Here is a 13127-nt window from a genome sequence, read left to right as displayed (position 1 = left end):
AGCGGGAGCTCACACCGTTGCGGGGATTCGAACCGCCGACCTTGTGATTGGCAAGTCCTAGGCTCTGTGGTTTAACCCACAGTGCCACCCGCAGCCCTAATGAAGGGTGGTATATAAGTCCAATAAATAATAATAGTAATAAATGGGGAGAAGTGCTGGGCCAGAGGTTCCCCACCCCTTAGTTAAGAGTGTCAAGCCAGGATCGAGGAGTCCTGGATTCAAATTCCCACTCGACCGTCAATACCTCAGAGAGATCTTGGTCCAGCCTGTGTTTTCTATTTTCTCTACATTTCCCTATGTTCCTTGAAGGAAGTGTAGGAAATTAATAATAACACATTGTTTTGCCATTTTATAAAAAACTTAAGTCAATCATATCCACTTTTCTTTTAAACCATGACAGCCTTCCAGAACCTTTTGTAGTGCATATAGAATGTTACAATAAATCTTTAATATAGAAACATTATTTCATTGGGAGTACCAAGTATGTACCCAAATCTCTTACTAAATCAATGGGACTTGGATATCCCTGTGTTTGGGTGGATCATGCCCCTCCCTTTTTAAAAAAATCAACAACAGTTTGACTGGTTGATCAATTGAGTACATTCAGAAATGAGGATGGGAAATCTCAGCCAGCCTGGTCAGAGATGATGGGAGTTGTAGTCCAGCAATACCCAAAGGGCCACAGGTTCTCCTTCCTGTCCTAAATGCAGTTATGCAAGCTTTTGTGTGGGTATTGCCAAATATGATGTGATGTCTCTTGTATACTAATGACAAAATGATTTGCAGGAAATGTAAAATCTCCGCACAGACGGACGTTAAGTGCAGATACAACTAAAGTGAGTCAGCCAGACAGCACAGTTGATGACAGCGACTCAGCTTTTGGAGCACAAAATGACCCTTTTAAAAATGTGAGTGCTTCGTTGCCTCAGAAGTTTGCCACCCTGCCAAGGCAGAAGAATCCATTCGAAGAAAGCCCCATGTCATGGGACCAAAACGTAGGTCTGTTTTCAAAACCTGCTGAAATAAAAAAAGACGTTAAGAAAGAGAAAAAGGAGAAGGTTAGTCTCTTTGAAAGAGTGACTGGGAAAAAAGATAGCAAGCGGTCTGACAGACTTAGCAATGGAGGATCAGATGCTTCTGCTGATTTGAAATCACCTAGTGCACTCGGCGAAAATCATCAGGACAGTTTTGATTTTGATTCAACTAATCCCTTTACAACAAGCTTCAAGCCAACAAAAGTGCTGCCATCTTCTAGGTAAGCTTTGCTGTATTTGAGATATGATGTCTTGGAGTCAGTTTTATAAAAATGAAAACAGAATTTGGGCAAACCTTTTTTTTAAAAAAAAATCATCAAGGTTATCATTTTTTTTTTCTTATTAGAAGTATATTTCAAAAGTAATATTTAACCCCAGATGGCTACTGCTATGCTATAAAGGAGCTCATTCAGCTGTTGTGTGGGAAGCTCTATCCTTTCCTTCCCCCAATAACAGCCTTGCATAGCTCAGCATGCAAAGGCCAATTCTAACCTTAACTGATTAGATTGAATTCTCTGAGCACTGGAGGAATATGCCCCCAAATCCGCCTTAGAATAGCTAAAAAGCTAGCCTGCCTGATTCATTGCCCAGTTGTTATTTTTTTAAAAAAAGATTTACACAAACTTTATTCAGGAAAGCATTTTGGCTGCATCTGTTTTATTGAATAACTGGCTTGTTTTTGTTTAGTTTAAAAAAGGTTGTATTGTAGCTTTTTATACTGTGGTGTTTTTTATAATTATTTAACATTTTTAGCTACTTAAAAAGGCTGAAAATGCAGGATTTAAGTCAATTAAATCTAAACAAGAAAAACCTCTTATTGTCCTTGAAATGCTCCCTCCTTTGTAGGGTGGACCTTTTTAGAGGAACAGACTAGAGATGTTATGCTGACCCATGTTTTGGTCACTCTCACTTTCACACATGTGTACTCTGATTTCTTTTGCACAGTAAATTACAGTTTGCTGTTACAGTGTGTGAAAACAGAGAAGCTAGTAATGCACACAAAGCTTGTGAGCTGGCTAGCATTAAATCATGGTTTTGGAATTAGATCTGAATGGGCATACTGTCTTTCTTATGCTACTAAAAGTAGTGAAGTAGTAAAAAGTAGATGTGCTCCACACTTTATCTATGATCATTAATTATTATATTTAGTTGCTCCCCCCAAATGAAATTAAAAGTGACTTATAAAATGCACATTAAAAACAGATCTAAGTTCACTCTACTGAAAGGTAAGCCAAAAATTAAGATCCAAAGGCCCTGGGTGAAAAAGAATGCATTTGCCTGGAGCCTAATTTTTTAAAAAATGGATTATATTTTGAGAACATGAACAATTCAGCTGACTGAATCTCTGTCATAATTTACTAGGTCTTGATGGGGCACAAAAAGAATTCAAAGAGCAAAGGCCTTTGCAAAAGCTTTAGGAAGAATCTTCTTGCGTGGATTTGCAACTGACAAAATGTTGGACTGACCCCCCCCCCCCATGCTGCTAGCAGCAGTTCTCAACCTGTGGGTCCCCAGATGTTGTTGGACTACAACTCCCATCATCCCTGAGCTCTGGCCTTGCTAGCTAGGGGTGATGGGAGTTGTAGTTCAACAACATCTGGGGACCCACAGGTTGAGAATTTTAAAAATGGGTGCTACATCAGAGAATCTGAATTATTGCCTAGTTACCTTGGACAGCAGGCAATTTCTAGTCACCAATGGTGACAAGGTTGTATGTTAATAACAAGTCTGTGTTAGGCTCTGGTAGCTCCTACCTGTTAGCATTTGGTGGTAATAGGGTTATGTTGTTTTTAAGCCCAATCCACATCTTTGAAAGTTTGCATTTGCAAGCTGTTTGATTGCTTTCATTAGTCTAATTGCAATCATTCATTGCACTGGCTTTCAAGGGGTTAATCTGCAGCTCTCTGTCATGGCAGTCTTGTACAGTGAGCATACCAGAAGACAAATGTCAACTTAATAGACAAACTTCCCCATAAAATAGCTAGCACTATGTGCAACATTTCCGTAAAAAAATGTTTGTTTTTTAAAGCTACGCTACAGTAGGCTAATACACTGATGTGAAAATTTCTCAATTTACAGCACTTGACAGGTGCTAAAAGAAAAGCATCTTTAATTTTAATGTGTTGTTAGGCCCTCTTTAGAGGGATTGTGGAAGTTATTAACAAGGTCCTTTGAGACAGGAGACGGGTAATTAACAAGACCTACAGAAAGAGAGTTTGGGTAATTAACAAGCTCTTAGGCACTGGACACAGGGTAACAAATAGTCCAGTAGTTAAAGGGGACAGGTTGTTACTAGCATGATCAAATGCCAGATTTGAGAATGTGAATAGATAGGTGTCTCAGTGAGGTGTCTAATTAGTATTTTTTTATTATATATAAACTCCTTAGATTACATTTCTGCAATATAACAGTCAGGGTAATAGCAACACCCACCCACCCGTGAGGACCCTTTTAAGATCGAAATTTCATTTAAAAATTGGCAATAAATGTAGTGCCCTTTACAATGATTACTAGGGAGAAAAGAGAAAAATGAAAATGGCCTATTAAGAAAATAGTATTTTAATGAGGTAATTTATCTTCGAATGAGGCACAATTCACTCTTAGATAGCAGCAAGAACGAAAGGTGCCAAAGTTGGAGTAGACGTCACTTGAATGTCGGTGGTGGGATTAGGCTGAAGAGATTTGTTGCCCTTTGTCCTCCACGATAGGTAATACCTTTATTCTGTGCTGGTTTGGGGATACATAAAAGGTTGTATCCCAGAGGGGCAGCCCTTTCCTGTAAGATTTAGGAAACGGATCCTTTTCCTGCCCCAGGCAACATTCAAGGCCCTTTAGCAGTGGGCATAGGAGCCAGTTTATAGGGGCCAAGGTCCCTTTGGCTCCTCCCAGTAAAATATTTGAGGGGACCAGGGCCCCCCAAAGTTGATGGGCATTGCCGTTCAAATGGTATGTGTGCACTGAATCTTGTGATCGATTATGCGGGGCGGGACTGACCTCCCCCCCCATAGTTTGTTCAAGTTGGCACCCTTAGAAGTGGGTATCAGCTGAAATGGTGGCAGCACTGAAAGACATTTGTGCCCCAACCCACCTTGAAAGTGATCATCCCTAACTGAAAGAGGGTTCTAGGTGGAACTCATAGTTTCACTGAAATAAATGGGATTTATGTCTAGACAGGGTAGATCAACTTAAAATGAAATCATTAATTTAAATCAGAAAAATGTCATTTGGAATCATCAGTTTTAATCAAGTTTCCAATTGACACGTCATATTTCCTTAAATGAAAAGTAAATCCTTAAGTGAAAATCCGAGCACTAAACCATATTACTTTGCAACTAAATAAGAATATTGTTTATTTATTCTTGGAACCGGGCCTTGCATCCCTTTGCATCCCTATATATTTTTGCATGCTTTCCCTGTTAAGCTCTAGAGGGAACATCTTTTAAATATTTCCCTTTTTGGGTCTTTCTTGCAACTAGCACTCATGATGGTTGTGAGTTTAGTAGTGCAGTTTTATATACTCCTATTAAGTTCTTAGGCTCCAAGACTGTACCCACTTACATAAGTATGGGGCTGTAAATAACATGCACACTGGGCAGTTTTGTCATTGTCACTCATTTTTGTTTCACTCTGTCTTTGGCAGCATAAACTGATAATAACTGGGCCAATGAGAACAGTTATCTCATTATTATATTTATTGTTATTTTTATACGAGTAGGTAGAAGATTGGTTGGGTTGAGGTGTTGGTGAAGGAGTCTCTGACATTGGATTGGCCTTTCCAACATTAAATCTCTGTCTTCAACATCAGGTGGCAAATCTGATTTATCATCTGGCCCTGGAATGCCCTTCCAGAGACCACTGGATTACATCCCAGCAATAGGGCTAACATGCTTATATAACCATCTAAGCTATGTCCCTCTTGTGTCTAGGCTGTGTCCCCAAATAAATAAAAATAAAATAAATATATGAGCACTTCTCTACTGAAAAGTTCTTCTTTTACTGTGAATCTTTTGAAATTGGGGAAGGAAGCTTTCTAAATACCTGACTCCAGAACAGTCAGATGTCAGTATAACCTTTCTGTAACATATTTCAAATATTCTGTATTAAACTTGTTGCTTAGAAGCTATTGCTGGAGTAGCTATATTCCAGCTTTATCTGATCTGTAGCTTTATTCACATGTAGCGTTATCATGTATTTGGCTTTTGTTCCACCAAGTTCAGCCTCTTGTGGAAGTTGTAATCTTTGTCTCTTTGATATCTCTTGCCACCTTTTCATGCATTTCTAGAAAAGTAAGTTCCGGTAGTTATTTCCCAGACATTAGTACAGGTTGTTGCTTAGTGCATCACCTTCTCCTTCCTTCTGCTTATATTCTTCCACAGAAGATGAGCCAGCTGTACAGTGGTGCCTCGCAAGACGAAAATAATTCGTTCCGCGAGTCTTTTCGTCTTGCGATGCTTTTCGTCTTGCGAAGCACGGTCCGTCGCAACTGCGCCTCTTCAAGCGGCTTTAAGAAAAAAGCGCAAGACGTTTTCGTCTTGCGAAGCAAGCCCATAGGGAAATTAGTCTAGCGAAGCAACGCAAAAACCCTTTCGTCTAGCGAGTTTTTCGTTTTGCGAGGCATTCGTCTTGTGGGGCACCACTGTACTTCATAAAACAGAGTTTTTATAAATTTAATAAAATTAAAATTCACAAAAACCTAGTGACATTATAAAGCAGTTCTAAAACCTCCTATAAAAACATAACAGAATGCCCAGGTAATTAAAGTCTTGGGCTGTTGTTGAAAAGACATTAAAGTTAATTCCAGGCAAGCTTCTCTGAAGAGGTCATTCCACATCCAAGAGGGACTCAACTGAGAAGTCCCTCAACTAGCAGACAGACTCAAGAGAAGAATGTGAGAGGGTTTAGGCAGGCTTATGTGTGTAGGGGTGAAATAACGTTTTTTGATTTACTTTCATTTATACCCTGCTTTTCTTCCATCGTGGAACATGAAGTGGCATTCACATGGTTCTCAGGTTCCATCCAGATGCTGACCAAGACCAAAATTGATGGTTTAACGCTTGGGACATTTTCAGTCATTTAGAGGGAGAGTCAAGTAGCCAGGCTGCAAGCTGTTTAGGGTTTCAAAGGGTAACAACCAGCATGTTGAAGTGTGCTTGGGAACAGTCCCAATCAGTAATCTAGCACCTGTATTTTGTTTCCAAGAAGTTGTCAAAGGCAGCCCCACAACAGTCCTGTCAAAGAGCTACTGTGGCATGAATCCCAATGAAATAAATGATTTAAGATGGTACTGCTAGGGATGTACCCGTTAAAGTGAGATTGATTAACCCCAGATCACATCTGGAGTTTGTTGCATTTTGGGAACAGCGGAACAGAAAACTGAGATAATTGTGTCACAAAGTAACATATATATATGCTGCATGTTAGTTTAGTCAGAAGGGTGCCCCTTCTTCCTTTTGAAGTAAAATTGTGCTTTTATTTATTGGTGATTTTTTTAAAAAAATTGTAATCATAAATTGCTCTTCCTTTTTTAAACCTCTTTTTGCAGTAATATAAATGATTCCTAGATTACCAGAGTAGCGTTTTGTAAATCTGCCAACATGAACTAATGAAGTACATATACTTCATAATGCAATAAAGTTTTTTTTAAAAAAATTGTTAATGTGTTTATTAGAAAGTGATTATTGTGTTTTTCAACTTTTGTTTCCTAATAAATTGCCCTAGGAAAGACACTAATTGATTAAAAGATCTTTTAACTCCTGAAAAAGGAACTAATTACAGGCAAAACTAACATTCTGAAGACAAGAATGAAAATAGCAAAATTTTAAAGTGATTTTGAGCAGATTGACATTTTTTTAGTTTACTGTATCATGGCAAATAGAAGCAAAGCAGGTTTGACTTGTATCTTGTAATCTATATTTACAGCTTATGTTTTGAAATGTTCTTTTGCTACTTCAAACATTCTTTTTTTTTTAAAAAAAATCACAGCTTAAGAAAAAAATTAAATATTTTAAGTAATCTCCATCTGTTATGTTTATCTTCCTGCTTTCTTGTCTGCCAGTCTCAGCTGCAACATTATTTGCCTCATCTGTGAATTTTCATTCTTCTGCATGCTGATGAGCTTTAATGTTCAGGCTTGATGGCTTTAGGGTGTTGGGCATTAACTTTGAATGCCTCTTGTTGACAATACAGGCATTTGTAAAGTTTCAAACAGTCTTAATAGTTCCATTGTTTTCTGTCTTGAGACTTACTGTTTTTCCATATTTGCAAAGTGTGGTTCTTTTCACTTTTCATGAACTATTTTTTTACTCCCTCTGTGTGTGTGAGAGAGTGTGTGTTTAATAATCCTGAATATTGGTAGATACTAGAGAAGTACTGGAAAAGCACAAAAATGGTGTGTGTGTGTGTGTGTGTGTGTGTGTGTGTGTGTGTGTGTGTTATATTTGAGTGAAGTTAATTACAAAGTGTCCCTTGGTTTTAAAATACAAAAAACAACAACTGTAATATTACAGAATTATCTAATTTGCAGTTCAATTACGAAATAGCCAAACAGAAGTCATAATGAACTGGAACCCAGAAGCCAGATGAAATAATAATAATAATATAATAATAATTTATTATTTGTACCCCGCCCATCTGGCTGGGTTTCCCCAGCCACTCTGGGCGGCTTCCACAGAAACCAAAAAAACATTAAAATATCATACATTAAAAGCTTCCCTGAATAGGGCCGCCTTAAGATGTTTTCTGAATGTCAGGTAGTTTTCCATCACCTTGACATCCGATGGGAGGGCATTCCACAGGGCGGGCGCCACCACCGAAAAGGCCCTCTGCCTGGTTCCCTGTAGCTTCGCTTCTCGCAATGAGGGAACCGCCAGAAGGCCCTCGGCGCTGGACCTCAGTGTCCGGGCAGAACGATGGGGGTGGAGACGCTCCTTCAGGTATACTGGGCCGAAGCCGTTTAGGGCTTTAAAGGTCAACACCAACACTTTGAATTGTGCTCGGAAACGTACTGGGAGCCAATGTAGGTCTTTCAAGACCGGTGTTATGTGGTCTCGGCGGCCGCCCCCAGTCACCAGTCTAGCTGCCGCATTCTGGATTAGTTGTAGTTTCCGAGTCACCTTCAAAGGTAGCCCCACGTAGAGCGCATTGCAGTAGTCCAAGCGGGAGATAACTAGAGCATGCACCACTCTGGCCAGACAGTCAGCGGGCAGGTAGGGTCTCCCGTGTTTCAGATGGAATGGAGAGAGAGAGAGAGAGAGAGAGAGAGAGAAAGGTGTCTTTCTGAATCCCTCTGAATCCCTGGGTTACTTACATGGGTAAAAATTGTAGGAGAGGTAAACACCACAGGCAAGGGAAAGCTGAGTGAAGTTGGACGTGCACTCTGGACTTTCAAAAGGCTAAAATATTGAAGGCACAATGGTAGACAGTTCCAGCAAGAAAGAAAAGTGGGAGGCACCTAAAGAAACTGGTGTGGCTGCATAAGGAGCTTACAGGTGATCTGAGATGTAAGCAGTGCATACATAAGAAATGGAAGAAAGGAGAAATCATAAAGAGATGCCAACAGCTGCAGGGAGAAGGTAAGGAGGGCCAAATCTCTGAATGAACTCAGGCTTGCAAGGGAGGTTAAGATAATTTAAAAGGTTTCTTTGACTATGTTTGAAGCAAGAACAAGCAAGCAGTAGGTCCCTTGCATGGAGATGATGGAAAAATGCTATTGGGTGACAGGGAGAAGGCAGAACTGCTGAACGCCTATTTTGCCTCTGTCTTCACTCTGAAGGAAAGCAGTGCCCATCAGAATAAATGATGCAAGGAGGGAGATTTAGCCCAAAGATAGGGAAAGAGGTGTTAAGGGAACCTAGCTGCTTTAAATGAATTCACATCTCCAGGGCCTGATGAGAATTCTTGGAGACTGGAGGTGGGGAAATGTTGTTTCCATCTTTCAAAAGGGGGAAAAAGAGGACCCAGGTAACTACCAACCAGTCAGCTTCACGTCAGTATGAGGAAAGGTCCTAGAACAGATAATTCAACAATCAGTCTGTGAGCACTTAGGAAAAGATGCTATGATTACTAAGACCCAGCATGGGCTTCTCAAAAACAAATCATGCCAGACGAATCATTTTCTTTTTTGATAGAGTTACAAACCTGGTGGATCAGGGGAATGCTGTGGATGTAGTATATCTTGATTTCAGTAAGGCTTCTGACAAAGTCCCCCATTATATTCTTTCCAAGAAGCTGGTAAAATGTGGGTTGGACAAGGTAACTGTTAGGTGGATTTGTAGCAGGTTGACTGAACCCAAAGAGTACTCCCTAATGGTTTCTTGTCATCCCTGAAAAAAGTGACAAGTGGAGTGCTGCAGGGTTCTCTCCTGGGCCCACTGTTGTTCAGTGTCTTTATTATTTTCTTGCATGAAGGTATTGAGGGGGTGCTCATCAAATTTGCAGGTGACACCAAACTGGGATGACACCAAACTAGCTAATGCTGTAGAAGACAGAATTGGAATTCAGGATTACCGTAACAGTTTCGGGAACTGGGTCCAAACTAACAAAATGAATTTCAGTTGGGACAAATGAAAGGTTCTACACTTAGGCAAGAAGAACCAGCTGCAAAATATAAGATGAGGAACACCTGTATTACCAGTAGTACATGTGAAAAGAATATAGGGGGTCTTAGTAAACCACAAGCTTAACATGAGTACCCAGTGTGCTGCAAAACAAACAACCCCCCCCCCCAGAAACCCACACTAATGCTATTCTAGACTGCTTGAAAAGAAGTAGAGTGTCCCAATCAAGGGAAGTAAAAGTCCCTCTCTATTCTACCTTGGTCATACTGAGGCTGTTCCAATAGCCTCCTTACAAAAGGGTTAAAATGTATTGGTTTTAAGAATTGGCAATAAATAATCTTGATTTTCAGATCTTTAAGTACAAAGTCAAATGAATGTCATTTAGATCTTTCAACAGCAAATGTTGAAATGGATCTACTAACACATACCAAACTGTAGGGGCTTTTAATCTGTGACAGTTAAATTTATAATCTTTTGATCCTAGCAACTCTTATTTTTTAAAAAATGTACAATTAAAATCTTGCCTTTCATAAAGACAACTTTTTGTTTCTTGTATAAACTGTTTTAGAAAATTATGTTCCACGAGGGCATTTTTATTTTTGAGATTCAAAAAGGCATTTAAGTCATCTTATAATTATTGCAGTTGCACAATTAATAGCAATACAGAGATAGTGGTAATTATACCAAGGAGTGTATCTGAGGTGCCAAAACATATCTTAAGGCTTTTATATTTAGAGTTGTCCCTGTGAATTTTCCCATAGTCATTCTGAGAGAACTAGGAAAAATTATCTACTGTTCCTTGTTTGCTAGCTCTTAAGAAACTATTTCTTGCAATTTAGAGTTGATGATGCATTGAATTTAAAAATGCAACCCTTGGTGGAGTCAGTACAGTTTCATAATAATAATAATAATAATAATAATAATAATAATAATAATATTGATTCATAAATCCCTTTTTCTGGTAAGTGGAGGGGATAAATTTTTCATCCTTCATGATTGCCCCTCCTACACAGTATGAATGAAGGTGAGCTTGTTAATTGTCTCCTCCAACGACAGACTCCTGCACTTCAGGGTAGGCCTTGCCTCATTGGTGTCCTGAAGAGCTTGCTAAAACATTTCCCCCCTTCTTCTTCTTCTTTCATCATTGGCATTTCAGCCAAGAACATGGGTGTTGTTGAATGGGTTTCAGAACACCCCTGTTGGATGGTGCTTTGAAGAAGGCTAGGAAGGATTACTTCTTCACTGACTCAAGAGTAAGCTTGAAAATAACCATTTTTTCTTGTGTCATTCTGTTGGATTGATGACACACTGGGACTGCCCCATGGTTGTCGTGTTGACTGTGAAGGTAGGTTTGGCAAGGATGTTGAAGTCCTTCAGAGTCTACATCATGGGAGTCCTCAACACCAAACCAGATACATGCCACCTCTGTCAGCTCATGCAGGGAAACTATTGGGCAATGTGGTGGATGGTACTCTAACAGAGTCCTCAGTCCTGACTGTCAAGTCTGGAATGGGAGATCAAATCTTTATAGATTGTAGCAAACCAATCCCCCTACTTATCAGGCACAGTTAGGAGAAATTTAGTCCTAGCTCTTCCGCACAGATCTCAGTAATATAAATTGTGCCAGCTTCCTTTTGCAGGATCGAATCATGGATAATTGATGTTTTGTTTTGGACATATTTGCCATTTAACAGTAGCAAGTCATTACTTAGTGCCTTGCAAACAACAATAATTTGCAAATGTGGCAGGCGGGGTCAGTGAGTTTGGAGGAGGGATCACAAAATGGTACACCCACCATTGGGTCTCTTTAAGTTAACACCTGGATTACATGTGACTTTCACTAGCATTTTAACTAACTAACACACTTCTGCCTTCCTTCAGTCCCCATGTATGATTGTAATGAATAAAGACTTCCTCAGTGAAAATGATGGGGCAAACCTGATTGTAACATTATATGTTATTATTTTGTGGGTGATAAGGCTGCCGGTGGGAATTGAAGGTGACTCTGTTCTACCTGTATATGAACAAAGGAAAGAGGAAAAAGGAATTTATTATACAATTTTGTTTGCTTCCATAGTTTTAATGTGAATCCTGCGCATATCGAAGACCTCAGGAAAACTGTGGTAAGTTACTGCTTAATCAATACTCCACTTGATGTCTGAGAGTTGTTTTAAAATAAAACAGGGTAAATTTTATTTAACCCTATTTAAGTGTGTCATAAATATTTACTTTGCTGTATTATATATATAAACATAAGAATTACCTTACTGAATTAGGCCCAAGGGTGTTGCATGTCCAGCATTTTGCATCTAACTGTGTCTAGCCAGATGCTTCTAAGAAGCTCATAAGCAAGGCAGTCTTTCATTGTTGTTCATCCCAACACCTGATATTTGCGGGTCTACTGCCTCTGAACATGTGGACTCAATTTAGCAACCACCATCAAAGCTAGTGTGGTAGTGAGTTTCAGTTAATTATATAAGAACATAACCCTGCTGGGTCATCAAAGTCTAGCATTCTGTTCTCCCAGCAGCAAATCAGATGCCTATAAGAAGCCCAGGAAAAGGACATTAGCGCAATAGCGCACTCCTGTTCATGAGTCCCATCCCAGCAATTGGCATTCAAAGGCATACTGTCTCTTGGTTTGTCTTGCTCCATACAACCTTTCCAACTTACATCTTTTTTTTTAAATGCAGCTGCTAGAATGGAACACAGTTTTCAAGTGCGATCACACCATAGATCTACATAAGTAGATTATGATAATGGCATATTTATTTATATTATATAAATCATCAAACCTTTATTGCATTAGCATACAGCCATAGCAAAATAAGACAATACAAAAATGCTAGAGACAAAAACCAAGCAAAATACAAGGCGATATTGCTGGCGTAATGACATTTAAATTACCCTAAGACAATAATGCAAAGATTTAGTTGCCAGCGCCAACAATCTAATATGCGGATATATATAAAAAGTAATAAAAAGAATTAAACAGGTCCAGGCCTAGGACACACTACCCTGTCAGAGTAGCCCTGAGTTTCATATAAATGTTTTTGTCCTAAACTGGCTGCCAATCAATGTAATGTGGTGATCTTTAGTTCTGTGGTTGTTATGAAGAGTTCTAGCAAATGGAGCATCAATTTGCTGCACCGACTACACACACACACCACCACCACCACCACCTGTTGTAAGAATGTGCTCTCCTTTTATTCTGACATACATGTGTAGAGCTCCTCCTCATGTGAAGTGGAGGGTGGAATCATGACTGACCTAGGATCCAGCTTTATGTAGAGGAGTTGTACACATGTCTTTTGGAATTCATGTAGGGATTCTTCTCATACTTGCTTAACATGCAGCTGGCAGTGCGTTTGACTGGTTTGCTGGTGTGCTCACCAACATAACCCCACTTCCCCTCTTAGCAGGTGAGCATTCCTTACATGAAAGAAAAATAAAATCCTTTCTCCATAATTTTAAGAGCAGTTACCATGTCCCTCTTCCCTTTTCTAGAATGGACAGCCTCATCTCTTCTTCAGCTTTT

The 13127-nt window shown here is 39.5% G+C and overlaps 1 protein-coding gene across 1 annotated transcript in view; it reads left to right on the top strand.

The window, feature by feature from the left end:
- RAB11FIP2 (RAB11 family interacting protein 2) overlaps positions 1 to 13127 on the top strand; it is a 34461-nt gene that overhangs the window by 14818 nt on the left and 6516 nt on the right. The window contains exons 3-4 of the mRNA XM_082223514.1: positions 787 to 1255; positions 11667 to 11712. Of these exons, the coding sequence (XP_082079640.1) occupies positions 787 to 1255; positions 11667 to 11712 (515 nt within the window). The remainder of the gene's footprint in view (positions 1 to 786; positions 1256 to 11666; positions 11713 to 13127) is intronic.

This window comes from Podarcis vaucheri, assembly GCF_965113315.1.
Source record: "Podarcis vaucheri genome assembly, chromosome: 5".
NCBI lineage: Eukaryota > Metazoa > Chordata > Lepidosauria > Squamata > Lacertidae > Podarcis > Podarcis vaucheri.
The sequence above is the reverse complement of the archived record's forward strand: the minus strand, read 5'-3'. Positions and strand labels throughout refer to the sequence as shown.